Source organism: Schistocerca serialis, chromosome 1 (genome assembly GCF_023864345.2).
Source record: "Schistocerca serialis cubense isolate TAMUIC-IGC-003099 chromosome 1, iqSchSeri2.2, whole genome shotgun sequence".
NCBI classification, from domain to species: domain Eukaryota; kingdom Metazoa; phylum Arthropoda; class Insecta; order Orthoptera; family Acrididae; genus Schistocerca; species Schistocerca serialis.
This window is the reverse complement of record NC_064638.1, coordinates 356,375,751-356,398,359: the sequence shown is the minus strand read 5'-3', so window position 1 is coordinate 356,398,359 and position 22,609 is coordinate 356,375,751. Positions and strand designations below refer to the sequence as shown.

General features: G+C 38.8%; 1 protein-coding gene across 2 annotated transcripts in view; it reads right to left on the bottom strand.

Moving 5' to 3' along the window:
* LOC126470176 (double-stranded RNA-binding protein Staufen homolog 2-like) overlaps positions 1-22,609 on the bottom strand; it is a 257,254-nt gene that overhangs the window by 145,418 nt on the left and 89,227 nt on the right. For both annotated transcript variants that reach the window (XM_050097836.1, XM_050097827.1), the window contains exon 7: positions 15,498-15,575. In XM_050097836.1, coding sequence (XP_049953793.1) covers positions 15,498-15,575 — 78 coding nt within the window. The remainder of the gene's footprint in view (positions 1-15,497; positions 15,576-22,609) is intronic.

Below are 22,609 nucleotides of genomic sequence, written 5' to 3'. Positions count from 1 at the left end.
AAAAAAAAAAAAAAAAAAAAAAAATCTACTTTTCAAAAATACGTTCACTTCTAGTTTCTTTGTGAAGAGTCTGATATACCAGGTGTACCGGTATGAAATGAGCGTTCTTTTGTGAAAATGAAACACTAATTTTGAATTGAAAAGTAAAGACATTTTATTCAAAGTACTGCCATTTGCTTTCTGTATATTTTGACCACCTTTCTGGCAATTTGTGGACACCACGCCAAGAGAAATGTTCGTCTTTTGAAGCAAACCAATCAGACACCCAATTTTTGACTTCTTCGTAGGAATCGAAGTGTTCCTCAGCCAATGCGTGTCCCATTGATGAAAACAAATAGTAGTCGGAAGGGGCCAAGTCTGGTGAATACGGCGGATGGTGTAGCAGCTCCCAGCCAAGTGTTTTGATTGTATCCTGAACCAGTTTTGCTTTGTGTGCAGGTGCATTGTCATATAAAAAAATTACTTTGCCATGTCTTCTGGCCCATTCTGTTCTTTTTTCGATCAATGCATAGTTCAAATTGATCATTTGTTGTCTGTTGCGATTAGTATTCACAGTTTCACTGGGTTTTAGAAGCTCATGATACACCACACCTTTCTGATCCCACCAAACACAGAGCATTGTCTTCTTGCCGAATCGATCTGGTTTTGCAGTCGATGTTGATGGTTGTCCTGGATTAACCCATGATTTTTCCTGTTTAAGAGTCTTAAAATAAATCCATTTTTCATCGCCAGTAACAATTCGATGCAAAATTGATTTTCTTTCATGTCTTTGAAGCAAAATTTGACAAATGATTTTTCAGTTTTCCAACTGTCTTTCATTCGATTCATGAGGCACCCATTTCCCACACTTTTGGATCTTTCTCATAGCTTTCAAATGGTCAGAAATTGTTTGTTGTGCAACTTCAGCATTGCTGCCATTTGCTTCTGACTCGAAGTATCATCTTCATCCAATATTGCTTGCAATTCGGCGTCTTCAAACTTTTTTGGTGGTCTTCCACATTCTTCATTTCTTAATCAAAATCATTATTTCTGAATTGTTGAAACCATCTTTTGTATGTTGCTTCTGATTGAGCATGATCACCATATGCCTCGACAAGCATTCGATGCAACTCTGCAGCACTTTTTTTCAAATGAAAACAAAAATTTAATGCATTCGGCAAAACATCACTTTCTGGTACAAAATTTGACATTGTTAACACGATGAAAACATATGATGTTGTTTGTTCCACGACTTGATGTTCAAAAAATGGCTCTGAGCACTATGGGACTTAACGTCTGAGATCATCAGTCCCCTAGAACTTAGAACTACTTAAACCTAGCTAACCTAAGGACATCACACACATCCATGCCCAAGGCAGGATTCGAACCTGCGACAGTAGCGGTCGCACGGTTCCGGACTGTAGCGCCTACAACCGTTCGGCCACGCCAGCCGGCCACGACTTGATGTATACTAAATATCTTTGACAGATGTCATACCAACAAAACAAAAAAACAAATTAAGGCTTGTTCACAACAAATGTTCCTTATCGACACATTCGTATCTTAATGCTCATTTCATACTGGTACAACTGGTATAAAATGTGTGTTCGAGGAACTGTAAGACACATGTTATTTGTGTCAAAGTGCAGTGGCACGCCTCTTTACAAAGCATTCTTCTATCGCATGTCATTGTATTTCGCTCTGTGGTATCCAAACGTATAATATTTTGTAATGGATGCCATCAAACTATATTCAGGACAGTGGAAATTAAAACGTCCTGTGGTGCCTCTCCTGCTCCCAGTCGGATTGCAATTAATATTGGATTGTATTCTTCAGTTTCTCCCGGCATAGTTCTTGTTCGAACAGACCACGTGTGTACTGCCGGTCCCGGAGAACAAGCACTCTTCAGAAAATTTGCACTCTTTATTACCTATTAGTTACTAACTTGCTTTTCTTGTGCAACATAAAATTAAATATAGGATACATGAAACTAATAAAGACAAGTGACAAGCAAGACAGTACACATTTCTTCAACCCTTAAGTCCTAGCATTTTTTTCTCTCTAACCTTGCTACAGCTTTACATAGCATGCTTTCCTTTCTGCGAAAGAATCTATTACCTCATCAAACTTCATCAAACATTTTGCTACATGAAAAAACGACATGTCATTGTCTAATACTGAAAAAGCTGTTAATACAAACAGTACCCAAAACTGGTGTGGTTTCTTGATCTGATTATGTGTACTTTGGCAAAGTCTGCTAGATAAAACGAAATAGGCCTGTCTAATATGGCAACAATTGTAACACACACCAAATATACGAGACTGTTTTGGCACAAACGGTCACTTTTTTTAACACGACAGAATATAATTCATGAAGTAGCAATATCAAAAGCCTATTAGGCCTACTACAAGCAAAAAGCTTTATGTTCAGAAATGTTCACACTTCATTCATACGCTCCAGCTTCTCAAGCATGAGATCGAAAAGTAGTAGTACAAAATTTAAATATAAATTTGGAATTATCATATTCTTCTATAATTTGTCTGATGTCCCCGTTTCTTCTCCTTCCTCATTCTAACAAACAATCTTGTCCTTACTAATTCTGTAACTATTCCTGCCAGTGTCAAAATTTATTCTCCGGTTAACTTCACTAACCCTGCCACAATCAACATGCTTAGTCATCCTGCATTTATTATCCGGTTAGGCATTATTAAGTGTTCGTAGTTCGCCCCCGGTAGCTGAGTGGTCGGCATGACAGAATGTCAATCCTAAGAGCCTGGGTTCGATTCCTGGCTGGGTAGGAGATTTTCTCCGTTCAGGGACTGGGTGCTGTGTTGACCTAATCATCATCATTTCATCCCCATCGACACACAAGTCGCCAAAGTGGCATCAAATCAAAAGACTTGCACCCAACAAACGATTTTCCCGAAGGGCAGCACTAATCACACGACATTTACGTTTTTCAAGTGTCCACACAATGCATTTTCCATGCTATTCACAGAATATAACTTGGGTGGCTGCTGCCGGAGTCTGTACAAATTTCCATTACTGGTGTAGCTGTCTGGCCAAAAATTTTCTACCAAAATTTCATTTTCATCGATACACCGAGAAGATTAAGTATTATCTTCTTTACCTGTTATTCCTGTTAGTAATTTATTTCCACTCTGGTTGTCTGAATCTACGGATTTCACTGGTAATTATAACAATATCAATCATTCGCAAACCCAATCAACTACATAAGCAAACAGTGATTGGAATTCACGCGTTCGACTTTACTCCGCTCAGCTCATATAGCCCCGTCCCCTTCTGTCTGCAGGAAAGTTTATTTCGAGATGCAACGGAGATTCCCCTGGCAAGGACATGACGTACACTATGCATACATTCAAAATTCAACTTACAATTCATTCAGAAATAAACTTAGAATATGTTCAAAACCAACACAGACGCATTTCAAAATGTACGAATAATCAATAGACCAACGTGCGGTGGATACTAGGTGCTTTGTGAAACAAGGTTTTTTTCCTCCTCAAGAATGTGAATTTGCCCCCCCCCCCCCTTTCCCCACTGAATTTTCCGCCCGGGGCTGATACCCTGGTTTGCCCCCAGTGAATCTGGCAGCTTCCGCGCACCAGTGAAATTTTTACGGGTAGCATCTCGCTGCTACTGCTTATGCAGCTAACAGCCACACTTCTGTAGCCAGAAGTGGGAGAAGATACTAAACATGTGCGACTCAATTGTGCATGCACATGAGCCTGCTCGCAACTTCTCAAACGGAGCCAACAGCAGTTTGACTCACGTCTATCACTAATACCAAAGTCCCGCCTAGCTTAGGACACAACGAGTGTGTGTATGCCACACTTGGTTTCGTAGCCTTGAAAGAAGACCAGATTGCTTCATTGTACTGCACCGGAATCTCACTCTGAACCTTTGGGCCAGTAAGCACTGCATTCAATGGTTCTTGTACTCCTGCTGCATGGGGTGTAAGTCGGCAGTAAAAATCTAACATTCCTACAAACAGGCATAACTCCTCAATTGTGGTTGGTCATAATATCTGTAGAATTACTTCGACCTTCTCAGTTAGCAGCACAGAGCCTGCAGATGATATTTGGTGGCCTAGAAATGTTACCACGGTTGCCCAAATATGCACTTGGCTGTATTTAATATCACACCAGACTGCTCCGTATGTTTAAATATCTCTTGAAGATGCTGGTGGTGTTGCTCCCTGGTGGCTGAATATACAAATATACCATCTAAACAGCCGATTCAAAATGACAGTCCTCACAGAACAGAACTGATAAACCTTTGTGTTTTGAGAATATTGTTGTTTTGAGAATATCTTTCTCTGCCACCAGTATCTGCATGTATGCTTTGGGGTATTCCTGAACAATTAATATTGTTGTATTGTGCAGTACGTAATTATAGTCATTCAACAAAGACACAGGATATCAATTAGGTACAGTTCTGGAGTTCAGTGCACAATGATCATTGCATGGACACAAGGCTGTTCCTTTCTTCAGGATGAGCTGCAGTGCAGACGGCCATGTCCTTTAAGCATCACATCAAATTCTCCTTTATCAACAGTCAAACAATCAGGTGCAAAGACCTGGGTCTACAAGCTGCCATAGGACCATTTATAGTTTCAATATGATGCAATGTGTTGTGTGACGTGTGTACATGAGCCAGGAATTATCTTAGCAGAGAGACATATCAGCTTAGCATTGTGCACTGGCATATCACAGCGAAAGCCTGCTGTTGTCAGTTTGGTAATACTGTCAACCAGCTGAACATGTGTTTACATGCGGTAAGAGTCAGTAATGTGTCAAGAGGTCGGCTCCTATGTTCGGGTTCATAACAATGAAGGGAATCGATCTATTGTGCTCCACAACTTTAAATGCACAAGTTATTTGCTTTGGAGAAATAGAATACAGTCAGTGATCTACATCTGTCCACTGAAGTTCTCGGTAAGATGCTTAAATCCGAGCCAGTGTCTATCACATACATCTGGCCAGACCTTCTATCACTAACGAACAGGTGCCATGACTGCAGTGCAGTCAGTTGTGCCTACTAACAACTGCTGCTGACATTTGGGTACGAAAATGGTGCTATAGATTTTTTGCTTGTTCACAAAATCTGCAGTGGTATCACCACATATCATTGTTCCGGAAGAACAATGATACAACTGCAAAATTCACCAAATCGAGGTTATTGCACCAGTCATCTCAGAAAAAGGTAGCGCATGCTCTGAAAGATCGTCGGAACTGTGGTTATATATAGTGCCACTAGACGGTAGTTGCATTTTTGTGGAAATATCGATTGTTGTGACTTGGGTTGGGAAGAACATTGTCAGTTGTGTGTTTCAGTTTGGTGAGTGTAGTAACGTATCCAGGGAAATAAGGACATAAGTTATGAATACTGCTGACTGAGAATCATTTCAACCAAAATCCGTGGTGCAATAAAAATGTATGTGTACATTGTGTCATTGTTTTCCCAATGTTTGAATAACTTCTGCATCATAACTGTTCATAGCATTATTATTTCCTCAGCTTTTAAATAACTTTTTTGTCATAACTGTTCTTCACGTCATTGTTGATGTGAACAAAATGGCTTTTTAATACATTCAGGTCAATTTCATTTCCATTTTATAGGGGCAAAATTGAGCGGCCGAGCAAAGAAAATTATGCGACTTGCTCTTCGCGGACTAGCGGAGAATAACAAAGGAACAAGGGAAGAAAATTATGCGACTTGCTCTTCGCGGGCTAGCGGAGAATAACAAAGGAACAAGGGAAGTAAACTGTTCCATGATAAGTAAACCACAAGCTTGGGTGAGCAGTATATAGCAACAACTATCAAGCCCACACTGTGAAATAACAGACAGGCAAGTGAGCAAGGTGGAGCCAAAGGCATGATCATCAAAACTTAAATCCAAGGTAACTAAACTGCTAGAAACTTCAAATGTGTGTGTGTGTGTGTGTGTGTGTGTGTGTGTGTGTGTGTGTGTCTCTGAAAGGGCAAGTGTGACAAAATCAGATTTGAAAAAGATGCCAGTAACATCCCCTTTGCCGAGAAGCACTTCCGATAGCAGTTCAGATTGTCCTCTGGCTCAAGTGACAACTATCATCCATCAAGCAGTGATGAATCGTCTAATTCAAATGAAAACTCAGTCGTCCATAAGGAAACAACTCCCATTAAAAAAAAAAAAAAGAAAAGAGAGAGAGAGAGAGAGAGAATTCGAAACGTTAGCAACTGAGGCAGAGTAAAAGCCAAAACGCTGAGAAACAGTGGGAAAAGTTATACATCACTTATGGATAAAATTGTCAAGGCTCGAAAAAAGGGTGCTCTGTGTACTGATAAATGTATCCTCTCTTGTACAAAGAAAGTAACAGAAGACTATAGATGTCAGCTGTTCGCGGATTACTGGGCACTGGAACCGTTACAAAGACAACAGGATTTTCTAAATACATGCATTGAAACGCTCATTATCAAATATCATATTACTGCCCAAGAACGTAGAAAGTCGAGTTGAGTTTTCTACTTGGTGAAAGATGAGCAGAAGATTCGTGTGTACAAGACATTTCTGATAAACTCTTTGGGAATAACCAAAAGGCAAATCCCTACTGTTACCAAAGCGAAAATGACTGTGACTGGGATGGCACCTGTGGACAAAAGTGGACAACATGGAAAACACCATAAGACTGATCCAGAAATCTTGGAGTCAGTCAGGAATCACATAAACTCAATTCCCCATATTGAGAGTCACTATGTAATAAGTGACACAACAAGAGTATTCATCGATGGGGGCTTATATATCACAGAAATGCACAGAAATTACTTTTCAGAGCAACCTTTCGTTAACCTTCCAGCTGCGAATTATGATGCCTACGGGCATATATTCAATACTGAATTTAACATTGGATTTTTTGTTTCAAAGAAGGATCAGAGCAACCAACGTGAAGTGTACAGAAACAGTACAGATGAAGACAAGGCAAAGGTACAGGAAGGATTTCAAGAACTCCAGGAAGAAAAAGAATTGAGTTACACAGAAAAAAAAGAACTGTGGTAAGGAGTTAGCTCAAAATAAGAAGATACATCTAGGTTTTTATGATTTACAAGCTGTCTTACCAGTACCAATGGGACAAACATCTGCCTTTTTCTACAAGTCGAGGCTCCTCAGCTGTTAAAATTTCACAGTAAGTGTCCATACATACATTTTTTTCAGTATCTATTGTTACTCTTGAAGTCCGTTCTACTTATTTTTGTTGCTTGTTGCAGGTCACCGAGATAGGAAACAACAAAGCTACCTTTTTTTTTTTTGGGGTGGGGGTGGGGGGGGGGGACAAGTAGGTACCATAAACTCAGACTGTGATTCACAGATTGCAACGGATTTGTATACAGTACAAAGGCTGGATATTCAGTCCATTACAGACAAGTATTTGATTCGTGGTCACATCCAGAACGAGGGAGACGCAGTTCACAGCAACGCCGAGAGAGCAGTTAAGAGTGCTAAGAAGTCAGGGCCAATTTATGTTCCAATCAATAGATATCAGTCATCTGAAATGCAAAAAAGAAGGGAAATCTGCTACATCTTACAGAAATTGGTTTTTCAGATTTAAATAACATTAAAGCTTTGCATGATAAATGGCTCCTTACATGGCCAAGGACGTTGGTGGGAGTATTCTCAAAGTGTCCGAAATTAAGTTATTCCCATGTGAAAAGGGAAGTGATGTGTTTCAGTATACCATCAGCTACAAACAGTCCGAGTGGGGACAAGTTAAGTTCAAAGGGAGAAAGAGGTGTTTAACAGGGAATGTAGATGGGAGTAATTTGGATATGAAACCTGCTTATAATATAAAAATGACCCACTCAAGAAATAAAATTCAAGACTTAAACAATTTGGTTAACAGCAACATCATTCCTAAATATTGCAAGGCCTTCTATGATTCTCTTTCCACATAAATGTAATTTGTTGCTTTTGTGTCATTTATTCCACTTAGTATATTATGGAATATGGATTGGGGGGAAGAAATGAAAGAGGAAGCCGCCTTGTAGAATTTTGCACAGAGCATAACTTAATCATAGCTAACACTTGTTTCAAGAATCATGAAAGAAGGTTGTATACCTGGAAGAATCCTGGAGATACTAAAAGGTATCAGATAGATTACATAATGGTAAGACAGAGATTTAGGAACCAGGTTTTAAATTGTAAGACATTTCCAGGGGCAGATGTGGATTCTGACCACAATCTATTGCTTATGAACTGCAGATTGAAACTGAAGAAACTGCAAAAAGGCGGGAATTTAAGGAGATGGAACCTGGATAAACTGAAAGAACCAGAGGTTGTACAGAGTTTCAGGGAGAGCATAAGGGAACAATTGACAGGAATGGGGGAAAGAAATACAGTAGAAGAAGAATGGGTAGCTCTGAGGGATGAAGTAGTGAAGGCAGCAGAGGATCAAGTAGGTAAAAAGACGAGGGCTAATAGAAATCCTTGGGTAACAGAAGAAATATTGAATTTAATTGGTGAAAGGAGAAAATATAAAAATGCAGTAAATGAAGCAGGCAAAAAGGAATACAAACGTCTCAAAAATGAGATCGACAGGAAGTGCAAAATGGCTAAGCAGGGATGGCTAGAGGACAAATGTAAGGATGTAGAGGCTTGTCTCACTAGGGGTAAGATAGATACTGCCTTCAGGAAAATTAAAGAGACCTTTGGAGAGAAGAGAACCACTTGTATGAATATCAAGAGCTCGGATGGCAACCCAGTTCTAAGCAAAGAAGGGAAGGCAGAAAGGTGGAAGGAGTATATAGAGGGTTTATACAAGGGCGATGTACTTGAGGACAATATTATGGAAATGGAAGAGGATGTAGATGAAGATGAAATGGGAGATAAGATACTGCGTGAAGAGTTTGACAGAGCACTGAAAGACCTGAGTCGAAACAAGGCCCCGGGAGTAGACAACATTCCATTAGAACTACTGATGGCCTTGGGAGAGTCAGTCATGACAAAACTCTACCATCTGGTGAGCAAGATGTATGAGACAGGCGAAATACCCACAGACTTCAAGAAGAATATAATGATTCCAATCCCAAAGAAAGCAGGTGTTGACAGATGTGAAAATTACCAAACTGTCAGTTTAATAAGTCACAGCTGCAAAATACTAACGCAAATTCTTTACAGACGAATGGAAAAACTGGTAGAAGCTGACCTCGAGGAAGATCAGTTTGGATTCCGTAGAAATGTTGGAACATGGGAGGCAATACTAACCTTACGACTTATCTTAGAAGAAAGATTAAGAAAAGGCAAACCTACGTTTCTAGCATTTGTAGACTTAGAGAAAGCTTTTGACAACGTTAACTGGAATACTCTCTTTCAAATTCTGAAGGTGGCAGGGGTAAAATACAGGGAGCGAAAGGCTATTTACAATTTGAACAGAAACCAGATGGCAGTTATAAGAGTCGAGGGGCATGAAAGGGAAGCAGTGGTTGGGAAAGGAGTGAGACAGGGTTGTAGCCTCTCCCCGATGTTATTCAATCTGTATATTGAGCAAGCAGTAAAGGAAACAAAAGAAAAATTCAGAGTAGGTATTAAAATCCATGGAGAAGAAATAAAAACTTTGAGGTTCCCCGATGACATTGTAATTCTGTCAGAGACAGCAAAGGACTTGGAAGAGTAGTTGAATGGAATGGACAGTATCTTGAAAGGAGGATATAAGATGAACATCAACAAAAGCAAAACGAGGATAATGGAATGTAGTCTAATTAAATCGGGTGATGCTGAGGGGATTAGATTAGGAAATGAGACACTTAAAGTAGTAAAGAAGTTTTGCTATTTAGGGAGTAAAATAACTGATGATGGTCGAAGTAGAGAGGATATAAAATGCAGACTGGCAATGGCAAGATAATCGTTTCTGAAGAAGAGAAATTTGTTAACATCGAGTATACATTTAAGTGTCAGGAAGTCGTTTCTGAAAGTATTTGTATGGAGTGTAGCCATGTATGGAAGTGAAACATGGACGATAACCAGTTTGGACAAGAAGAGAATAGAAGCTTTCGAAATGTGGTGCTACAGAAGACTGCTGAGGATAAGGTGGGTAGATCACATAACTAATGAGGAGGTATTGAATAGGATTGGGGAGAAGAGAAGTTTGTGGCACAACTTGACTAGAAGAAGGGATCGGTTGCTAGGACATGTTTTGAGGCATCAAGGGATCACAAATTTAGCATTGGAGGGCAGCGTGGAGGGTAAAAATCGTAGAGGGAGACCAAGAGATCAATACACTAAGCAGATTCAGAAGGATGTAGGTTGCAGTAGGTACTGGGAGATGAAGAAGCTTGCACAGGATAGAGTAGCATGGAGAGCTGCATCAAACCAGTCTCAGGACTGAAGACCACAACAACAACAACATATTATTTTATGTCAGTTATAAAATGCAAACAATAAAAATGATGATAAAATAATGAAACTGTAAGAGTGAACAAAAAAATTATGATATACATTTCTTTTTTTCCCCATACACCTTCTATAGTCGTATTTGTTAATTTCGATAACGATGTCGGAAGAACAATGACACATTTACTTAAAGGGTTGCGAGGGGGTGAATGGGATGCTGCTTGAAATAAAAATTTTTTGTATTTTGTAGAGAACACTTAGTGTCACAATTAGGCCAATTTTCAACTCCATAGATAATTTTACTGTTATTTTATGGAGTTTTTAAAAAAGGTCGTTTGGTTTTTCTGCCTTTCCTGTAAACTAGTCATACTGACAGTTATGCCATTTTTCTTCTGGAGTGGCGATATACTGTTCTGTGCTCAATGACGTACCACTGGGTGTCTGGTCTTTTGACGATAACCTCGTCTACCATTCCATACATCACCTTGTGACAGCAGTGCATGGACTGTGTGTATAACACCTCAACATATGCCATCCATGAGTCAAACTGTACACGCACAGCTGTTGCTGCCTGGCACTGTCACTGCACTAACCTGGGAAGATGCGATTCCCCAGATTAATGTCAATTTAGGACTTTTCTCTTGAGATAGTGCATTAATCACATCTTGTATTTCTGCAGTGTAGTGCTGGGCAAATAGTGTTGAGTTGGCCATAATTTTTGCATAGCAAATCTTCTTGCTTGAACTATAGGACTGGATTGTTCGGTCAGAACAGAGACAAACGGACTGCTAGTCTGGACGCTGCTGGCACATAAGTCATCTTGTGTAATATTTAAATCCTATGGTGGTTGTTCACCCTCCTCAGCTCAGATTACACTGGATCACCACTTGTGGAGTATAGCTCAACTTGGGTTATCCAACCTTCACGAAACATGAGCACATTGACACTGGAGATTTACTGGAGCAAATTACTTTATTGCAGCAACTGTACTTAGCGAACAAGATGAACAGGAGTGCAGCAATTATTATTGTCTGTAGAGTATTAATCAGAATGTAAATTCTGAAGTAAATCATTTTTAAATGTACAAATACTCAAGAGGAAGTCAGCAAGCAATTACTACTGTAACTCAGTAACTCGGAGTAACATAATCAAGAACAGAACATGAAACATAGCTCATATAAAACAAATAAAAATTAACAGCAAGTAATAAACAACATACAGAGACACAAAAAATTATTAGAAAATGCAGTGCCCCTGACAGCTGGAGCGGAAGCTGCCCAACAACTGTGATTCACTTGTCACTGTGCACGAATGTCAATATATCACTAAATACACAAGTATTATTGGTTGGCAAAGGCTTGACAGTCGACTGCAGCGACAACCCTAAACCACACAGCAGAGACTACAAGTTTTTTCTTTTCTTTTTTTTTTAAAGACAGTTTCCATGTCATTCAATAGATTTTCCACATTCTTTGCTGTCTCTGACAGAAATACAAATGTTGTAGGCTTTCTCAGTTCTCTCTGAACATTAATTCCCTTTTCAAATTTCTGTTTGGCTTCCTCAAACACTAACTATTTTTATACCACTGTATTTACTGTTCACAACAAGCACAATACTATACATAATACGTTATTCCATATAATAATAATTTATTCTTTTGTGCAATTGTGATACATATCTGGTTGGAAAAATCAAATAATGTGTGCTTAGCTGTCAGTGTACCTTATTTTATTTAGCATGTAGTGATGTATCAGATCAATTTGTATATAATATCAAAATACAAACTGGCTGCAAGACTTCTCTTTAGAGGCTAAGAAAAGAATTAGATGACAATTGACCTTGATGATAGGTGAGTTTGGTCGAAGGCTATTTCACATAGAATACAAGACTCTTTGTTCAACAGAAGGAAAATGTTGATGCTGAATTATTTCAGGGGAAACCTAACCCAGGTACCTAAGAATCTTGATAGCAAAGAACACCACACACCTGGCAGTAATTTTTGGTACCATGACTTCACCACAGCAAGAGATAAATATTGTTGTTAATAGACCTTTAAAGAATCACTTGCAACAGCTTTACAGTGAGGAGCTTCTACAAAGAGACCATGCCGTCACTCCACAGGGCGAAGTTAAAGAAACCTGCAATATCCTTGTTGTGCCAGTGGATCCTTACTGCCTGGGGCAGAACCTCTAGTCCACCTATTACGAAAAGACTCAAAAAGCACTGCACAGCCACTGCTGTGGATGGCTTGAAAGATGAAAAACTATGATATGAGTATTAAGAAGAAGAAACACCAGTAGGCTTATAAGTGAAGGAAATGATGCCAAAGATGGTGATGATGATGATGACAACGATGATGATCAGATCATACATTTGGTAGCGTCCATAAAACATTACCACTCCATGTTTGGAAGTGTTAACATAATAATACCTTTGAAACAATGGTATGGACTGATCCAGTTGGATAAGGCACGACTCAACATGGTTCACTGGGAGTTCTGAAACATCCATTTAAGAAAAAATCACTAAACTATCACTTTCACATCTTTTAATTCAAATGATCATTAACAGAATACATTACACGAACAGGTTTTTTTATAAATATCTTTCAATCACAAATTGTATTGTAGTTTATTAGGCATGATAGTACTGGAGATGGGATTCCCTCCCTTCCTCTGCTCTCTCATCTGATTTATACAGCCAGTTAAAGAAGGACCTGTAATTTAACATGAATTCTGAACCACACTACAATTCAGCACATTTCAATCTAACCAACATTGCCAGAGGGGAGATAAGTGAGAAATGACAAAGAACATGGGCTGACTGGGGCTCAAACTACACATCTTTACATCTCTGTAAATATTGTAGGTTGGTTTGTGCTTATACAAGAAGATAGTAGTAGAGACATACAGAGTAGGCAACTTGAATATGACTCATTTGCACAGCTGTTAGATTACAATGGGAAAGCAATATACTATCAGGCAAAACACACAGCATACCCACACCTTCTTCATCAATGATGATGACATAATATATGAGGACCCACCACTGTTCGATCTATGTTGCCCCTGTTTTCTTAGATTTATTATCTTCAGTACTAAACATCTACTGTCACTCAGTCCCACTTGGAAGTTACCTATCCAATAGATTCTAGAGGCAACAAACATTTGATTTTCAGTATTCCATGTAATTACTGATTGAATTTAAAAATTTCACCATGATAAATATTAATGTTAGAACCTGTTTATATGTCTAGAGGCAGTGTAATGCACAGCACACCAATTACCCAAGCTCTATTCACCCATTATTTGAGAATGAGAGCATTCAGCAACTTCCAACAAGCTTAATATAATACAGTTTGAAACTTTTTCAAAACTTTTTCTTGCTGACACTTCCCACAAAATAATGAAAGGTAAAAAAGTTTATCACTTGCTAGATTTTCACTGTTAATGCAGTAAATCTTCAGCATCTGACATGGTGTCCTAATTTATTACTTCTTTACTAGTAATACTATTCAAAACATATTTTGCAGACAGTATCCACATAATTATATTACTGTATGGCATACAGTTGAGGAGATATGACAAACAAGGGAGTCTGATTTTTTAAACTTTAAAAGATCACGTGTGGGGAAGTTACTGGAATGACACTTTTCGTTAAATGTCACAGGAAGTCACTGAGCTAGCATTATCCTGCATTGTAGTGTTGAAAGCTGCCCCCCCCCCCCCCTTCATTATCCTTACTCACCAGCCAGTACATACTTTGAATTCTTGATGCATGCAATTTGAAAATTACTTTTATTGCGAGTGCCTTCATTTGGATAATTTCTCGAATAATTGAGAAGCCTTCAATGTGTTTCTCTCGCATGTACCGAACAACATGCCACCCCAGTTTGTGAAACCTTCCCTGTTTCATTCCACTGACAGTTTCACACGTAGAAATAATGTTCCTTAATTTATTGTTTAAATAATGCCACCTATGAACATGCACTTCTGTGACACCAAATTTTGTTCCTACCGCACAAATGGTTTGTGGCCTCTACTTCACAAATCATCCATAATTAACTTAAAAATAGTGTCATGTTGCCTCCTTGAACCAACTGTGAACTACATACTTGTAGCCAAATATTTCTCAATAGAGCTTAGGCTGTAATTTACACTCATTATCGATTGCTAGAATTGACAGTTCTTACAGCATTGATAATGTAAGTACAACATGAATAACAAAAATACATTGTTCTCTTGGTCCCTGCAGCTGAATTCACAGAGATCATACTACTAAGGATTAATACTGTAGCCAACCATGAAAACCAGTAGTGCTGTAGAGCAGTAGCAGCTTTAGTATTATTGCTGATGCTCATGTTCCATTTTATCACATTGCCTTTAACATGTTCTATATGAACTTCAATTTTGTTGGTATTAATTTGTCTCGTGTAGAAATGTGTACCATTTGTCCAATTTTAATGTCAATTCCAACCTAATTACAAATGGATTTTAAAAAAAAACTGCAGTTCAAACATTGTAGATATTCATAAAAAGCAAAGGTATGCAGTATACATTCCCATTGTTGGCGGCATGCTGAAATTTGCTGCCACCCACCACTCTCTTCCCTACATTCATCCTAGAGCTAAGCCAAGCTGCTATCACTGATCCTATTGCAACCCTTACAAATTATTAAAATTAAGCCTGTGTGTGACCTCAGCTGTCAAAGCTTCAAGCAGCAATAGTTTATAATATCAAAATGTAAGATGACCGTGTATTTCGATACTCTTGTTTGTAGGTAGATCTTGGCACATTTCATGAAAGAAAAAATTATCCACTGTAGGCTGAAAATTTAAAGCCTACAACAGACAATTTCTGAACCATGAATTTGCAAAAACCTCGTCTTATAGTCGATTAAATATAGTATTTAACAGGAGAAATATTTTTGATGGGTTGGTATTCTGTAACATAGAATTAACACTATGTATAAGAAGGAGATGCAATTTCCAACACCATTTAAGCTAACCTAATATTTGAGCACAAGCATACACAGTTAAGACAAAATTTTTGGCAACAAATTTCTTTGTCTTAGTGAAAAATAAATACCTTTGATAAAAAATGTACATTAGATTGAATTTTGATTTACAGTACCTGCGGCTCACATCCAGGGTAGGGTGGTGGGCGGGGTCCAATTCCACGCCTGTTTTGATCAAAGGGGTAGCCTCGGACCTACCATAACCAATAGCAGAAAATTATTAACATGTTCCAACCAAATTATTTAAAGAACTGAATATATAAAAGCTGCACATAAAAACAATCCCAAGACATATGTCCATGAATTTTTTTTTAAGGAATTCTGAAAAGAATACTATTTGTATAATAATAAGAAAAACTCAAAACTGAAACAATTTCTGACCTGTAAACAGTGAAACACAATATTTAATTATCTCACTTGCCAGTAACTGATTTCCATAAGGAAACAGGCACATGTACATTGCTAGCCACTAAAATTGCAACACCAGGAAAGACAGCAAATAATGAAATTTTGCTTATAATCAGAACACAGAACAGCAGGAAAATATAGGATTAACTTTGTGGCTGATTTGGGGATACATGTGAAACGTGGTAAGCAGAGCTGCCACCTTTTGCAGCAACCATCCTTGTAACATAGCTGCACATCAAGATGAACTAAGCTTGGATGTCGTTAAATGTTGCTTCACTTGTATCCCAGAGTTCCTCAATCATAGCATCTGGAGACTGGTAGCAATCAGAGCCCAGATGATTTCAATGGGTGAGATATCTACAGAATTTAGTGCCCAGAGCAACTAACACTCTATGTATCAATATATCAAAGAAAATAATCTGCTCACCAAGCGGCAACACGAGAAAACATATATAAAGGTATTGAAATTTGCAAACTTTTGCAGCCAGTGGCCCCTTCTTCTAGCAAATGGGTTGAAGGGGAAGGAAGAGAGGAGAAGGTGGAAGAGGAGGAGGAAAAGGACTGGTGAGGTTTAGGAAATGGGGAGAGTTTGGAAAAGCCACCCAGAACCCTGTGTCAGTGCAGATTTACCGTCTGATACGTCTCCCCTAACCGAGGTTTCTGGACGACTTCTGAACTTTCCCCATTTCCAAAATCTCACCAGTCCTTTTCCTTTATCCCTCCTTCTTCCCCTTCAACTTACCATTCGGTATATCTCCTCTGATCCTGGTTACTGGGTGACTTTTCTGAAATCTCTCCATTTCCTAAAATTCACCAGTCTCTTTTTCTCCACCGCTCTTCCTTCCCCTTCAAGCCCCCTACCAGAAGAAGGAGCCACTGGTTCTGAAAGCTTGCAAATTTCAGTAACTTCATGTGTGTGTTCTCCTGCCACCACTTAGTGAGAAGATTTTTCTCTTTATCCAACTAACACTCTAGGTATCAAGATAGTTCTGGACAGCACAGGAAACATGCAGTCTTATGCTATCTTACTGAAAGATAACGTCACAGGGACACTGAAGATAGCATCAGCTAGACATCAGAAAAGTAATGGCTGTTGTCCAAGTTACTGGCTCTGCATACTACAGATGATCATGTGGCATACCCATTGGCAACCTCTTCTATCAGGCAGCTGATCCTTACGAGGAACGAAATGTGACAACATTTGTTCTCCATGTAGCCTCCACACATGCATCCACTGCGATGCTGTACGTAAAACGAGGATTTGTCTGGAGAGATGGAGTGGTGCCATTCCTGTATCTGGAGTTGTTTGCTGGTACATCTCTCTCTGCTTCCACGTAACAATAAGCATCATGGTACTCCAGACATCATCACACTATGTGTGTGCATACTTATTTTGCTGTAAACTCTCTCACTTCCTGACTCAATGTATCTGACATGGCTGTGTGATCCTGCTTGGCTCACTGAACTAGAAGTATCTCCTCTAAGGTGCTAGTCCCTTGGGACCATTGAAATCCTACATGGCACTGAGCACGACCCTCTTGAACCCATCAACACAAGTAGCAACATCACAAAATGATGAAATGCAGTGTTAATAGTTCCCAATCCTGCTGCTGTCAAATTCCAACACGTTAGTAGAGGTTTCTCCTTAACAATAATCCTCACAAACAAATAACATTCAAATGTGTGGAGTCACTGAAAGGCACAAAAAAGTATGAAAACACACACACACACACACACACACACACACACACACACACAAACCTGCGCAGAATCAGAATTTTATTGTCTTATGACACCCATCCCCCCAGAACCATGGACCTTGTTGCTGGTGAGGAGGCTTGCGTGCCTCAGCAATAAAGATAGCTACGCCGTAGGTGCAACCACAACAGAGGGTTGCCTGTTGAGATGCCAGACAAACGTGTGGTTCCTGAAGAGGGGCAGCAGCCTTTTCAGTAGTAGCAGGGCAACAGTCTGGATGATTGACTGATCTGGCCTTGTAACACTAACCAAAACGGTCTTGCTGTGCTGGTACTGTGAACGGCTGAAAGCAAGGGAAAACTACAGCCGTAATTTTTCCCGAGGGCATGCAGCTTCACTGTATGGTTAAACGATGATGGCATCCTCTTGAATAAAATATTCTGGAGGTAAAAGAGCCCCATTCGGATCTCCGAGAGGGGACTACTCAGGTGGACGTCGTTATCAGGAGAAAGAAAACTGACGTTCTACGGATCGGAGCGTGGAAGTCAGATCCATTAATCGGGCAGGTCGGTTAGAAAATTTAAAAAGGGGAATGGATCGGTTAAAGTTAGATATAGTGGGAATTAGTGAAGTTCAGTGGCAGGCTGAACGAGACTTCTGGTCAGGTGAATACAGGGTTGTAAATACAAAATCAAATAGAGGTAATGCTGGAGTAGGTTTACTAATGGATAAAAAAAATAGGAGTGTGCATAAGCTACTACAATCAGCACAGTGAACGCATTATTGTGGTCAAGAGAGACACAAAGCCCACACCTGCCACAGTAGTACAAGTTTATAAGTCAATCAGCTCTGCAGATGATGAAGAGACTGATGAAATGTATGATGAGATAACAGAAATTATTCAGATAGTGAAGGGAGACGAAAATTAAATAGTCAGGGGAAGGAAGAGAAGGAAACGTAGTAGGTGAATACGGATTGGGAGTACGAAATGAAACAGGAAGCCGCCTGGTAGAATTTTGCACAGAGCATAACTTAGTCATAGCTAACACTTGGTTCAAGAATCATGAAAGAAGGTCGTGTACATGGAAGAGGCCTGGAGATAGTAGAAGGTTTCAGACAGATTATGTAATGGTACGACAGAGATTTAGAAAGCAGGTTTTAAATTGTAAGACATTTCCAGGGGCAGATGTGGACTCTGACCACAACCTATTGGTTATGAACTGTAGATTAAAACTGAAGAAACTGCAAAAAGGTGAGAATTTCAGGAGATGGGACCTGGATAAACTGACTAAACCAGGCGTTGTACAGAGTTTCAGGGAGAGCATAAGGGAACAATTGACAGGAATGAGAGAAAGAAATACAGTAGAAGAAGAATGGGTAGCTCTGAGGGATGAAGTAGTGAAGGCAGCAGAGGATCAAGTAGGTAAAAAGATGAGGGCTAGTAGAAATCCTTGGGTAACAGAAGAAATATTGAATTTAATTGAAGAAAGGAGAAAATATAAAAACACAGTAAATGAAGCAGACAAAAAGAAATACAAACGTCTCAAAAATGAGATCGACAGGAAGTGCAAAATGGCTAAGCAGGGATGGCTAGAGGACAAATGTAAGGATGTAGAGGGCTATCTCACTAGGGGTAAGATAGATACTGCCTACAGGAAAATTAAAGAGACCTTTGGACAGAAGAGAACCACTTGTATGAATATCAAGAGCTCAGATGGAAACCCAGTTCTAAGCAAAGAAGGGAAAGCAGAAAGGTGGAAGGAGTATATAGAGAGTCTATACAAGGGCGACGTACTTGAGGACAATATTATGGAAATGGAAGAGGATGTAGATGAAGATGAAATGGGAGATATGATAATGCGTGAAGAGTTTGACAGAGCACTGAAAGACCAAAGTCGAAACAAGGCCCCTGGAGTAGACAACATTCCATTAGAACTACTGACAGCCTTGGGAGAGCCACCCTGATAAAACTCTACCACCTGGTGAGCAAGATGTATGAGACAGGCGAAATACCCTCAGACTTCAAGAAGAATATAATAATTCCAATCCCAAAGAAAGCAGGTGTTGACAGATGTGAAAATTACCAAACTATCAGTTTAATAAGTCATGGCTGCAAAATACTAACACGATTTCTTTACAGACGAATGGAAAAACTGGTAGAAGCTGACCTCAGGGAAGATCAATTTGGATTCCGTAGAAATATTGGAACACGTGAGGCAATATTGACCCTACGACTTATCTTAGAAAATAGATTAAGGAAAGGCAAACCTACGTTTCTAGCATTTGTTGACTTAGAGAAAGCTTTTGACAATGTTGACTGGAATACTCTCTTCCAAATTCTGAAGATGGCAGAGGTAAAGTACAGGGAGCGAAAGGCTATTTACAATTTATACAGAAACCAGATGGCAGTTATAAGACTCGAGGGACATGCAAGGGAAGCAGTGGTTGGGAAGGGAGTGAGACAGGGTTGTAGCCTATCCCCTATGTTATTCAATCTGTATATTGAGCAAGCAGTAAATAAAACAAAGAAAAATTCAGAACAGGTATTAAAATCCATGGAGAAGAAATAAAAACTTTGAGGTTTGCCGATGATATTGTAATTCTGTTAGAGACAGCAAAGGACCTGGAAGAGCAGCTGAATGGAATGGACAGTATTTGAAAGGAGGATATAAGATGAACATCGACAAAAGCAAAACGAGGATAATGGAATGTAGTCAAATTAAGTCGGGTGATGCTGAGGGAATTAGATTAGGAAATGAGACACTTACAAGTAGTAAAGGAGTTTTGCTATTTGGGGAGCAAAATAACTGATGATGGCCGAAGTAGAGATGATATAAAATGTAGACTGGCTATGGCAAGGAAAGTGTTTCTGAAGAAGAGAAATTTGTTAACATCGAGTATAGATTTAAGTGTCAGGAAGTCTTTTCTGAACGTATTTGTATGGACTGTAGCCATGTATGGAAGTCAAGCATGAATGATAAATAGTTTGGACAAGAAGAGAATAGAAGCTTTCGGAATGTGGTGCTACAGAAGAATGCTGAACATTAGATGGATAAATCATATAACTAATGAGGGGGTATTGAATAGAATTGGGGAGAAGAGAAATTCGTGGCACAACTTGACTAGTAGAAGGAATCAGTTGGTAGGACATGTTCTGAGGCATCAAGGGATCACCAACTTAGTACTGGAGAGCAGTGTGGAGGGTAAAAATCATAGAGGGAGACCAAGAGATGAATACACTAAGCAGAATCAGAAGGATATAGGTTGCAGTAGATACTGGGAGATGATGAAGCTTGCACAGGATAGAGTAGCATGGAGAGCTGCATCAAACCAGTCTTTGGACTGAAGACCACCTTGGACTGAAGACCACCACCACAACAACAACATGACACACATTGACTCACACTACAGGAGACTTGTCAGTATACATAATGAACCAGAAATACATAAATGTGTCAAACAAAGGACAAAAACAATCCTAATTTATAAAATCATTATAATTTATTTTATTACTCTATAAAGACATCTTCATCATCATTTAAAAATTCCATGAGTGAATAATAACATTTTTGCAGTAAGATGGCATGTAATCTTATCTTCGTTAAATTTATTTCCATACTGTGAAAGTTTTTCATTTTTAATTTATTATTAATTTTCATAGCCATGTTGAGGAGTCTGGGAGAAGAGTTTTAGTCTATGAGATGACAACATGAAATTATCTTTGTTTCTTGTATCATACATATATTGAAAAAAGTTTTCTATAAATAATACTGGATTGGTACAGATAAAGACAAACAAATTCAAAATGTAAATACATGAAATAGTTAAAATTTTTAGATCCTGAATAAAGGTCAGCATGACTCTATAGGCTAAATGTTACACATATTTCTAATGATAGTTTGTTGAAATAATAATATTTAATTACACTACTTGCATTCCTCCAAATGATTATTCAGTATCTTACAACGGCTTCAAAATAACTGTGGCAAACAACTTTCTTAGTGTCAATGTCATGAGCGTAGCACAATTCGGTCATTGTGAGTGGTAGACTGTTTAGCTTGTTTGCCAAGTAGCTTATACATGAAGACCAGGATGAACATTTTTCTAAAAACATCCCTTTCATGTTTAGTTTTAATCCATTTACATCAAACCAATATCGTGAACTATTTAGAGTGTCAATGACTCTTTGGGGAATTTGTTCTGAGGTCTCACTTTCAAAGAGTCCAGGTGCATCATCTGAAAATAAAAATGAGTACAATGTTGTATCATTTACCTAGAATAAAACAGAGCTGGGCTGAAAATGGAATCTTGTTGGGCACCCTGTGAAATAATTCTCCATTCTGCGAAACAATTTCCTGTACCTGATGTTACAACTATCCTTTGCTTTCTGTCTGTTAAATATGATTTGAATCATTTCAAAGCACTGCCATTTACTCCGTCTCTTTCTAATTTCTGTAACAGTAGAGAGTGTTTACACAGTCAAAAGCCTTCATAAGGTCACAGAAAATAGCTGTGACTTTTTGAGACTTGTCCAGAGATAAGCAAATTTCCTCAACAAATTTGTTGATGTCACATATTGTACTCTTCCCTTTCTAGAAGCCGAACTGATTTGAAGTGATGATACTAGGTTTTGCCATGAAATTCTCGAGCTGGATTACAACAACATTTTCGGATTATTTTGAAAATATTGGGAGAAGACTTGCTGGTTGGTAGTTTCCTACAGTGTCTTTGAGCTTTTCTTCAATAATTGCTTTACTTCTATGTACTTTTGAGCATCTGGGAAACATGCTTCTTCAAATGACTGGTTTATTATTTCAGATGGAGATGCTGATATATTAGAAACAGTTTTAACTGCTCTAGGAGATATTTCATCCCATCCAATCAAATTTTTATTTTTAAGGGAAAACACTCTTTTCTTATCCCTTTAGCTATAATTCATTCAAATGGAGTTAAACTGTGTCAGCTGTACATGTGGGGCATGATCAAAAGCTAGCAGTTTTCATTCTTTTCCTGTATGCCTGACGACAACTCGATGCTTCTAGTGTTTGACGAGAGGTTTCCATTAATGCCAAATTATTTACATTCTGCCAAAACTTTACTTAATATACTAACATTCAAATGC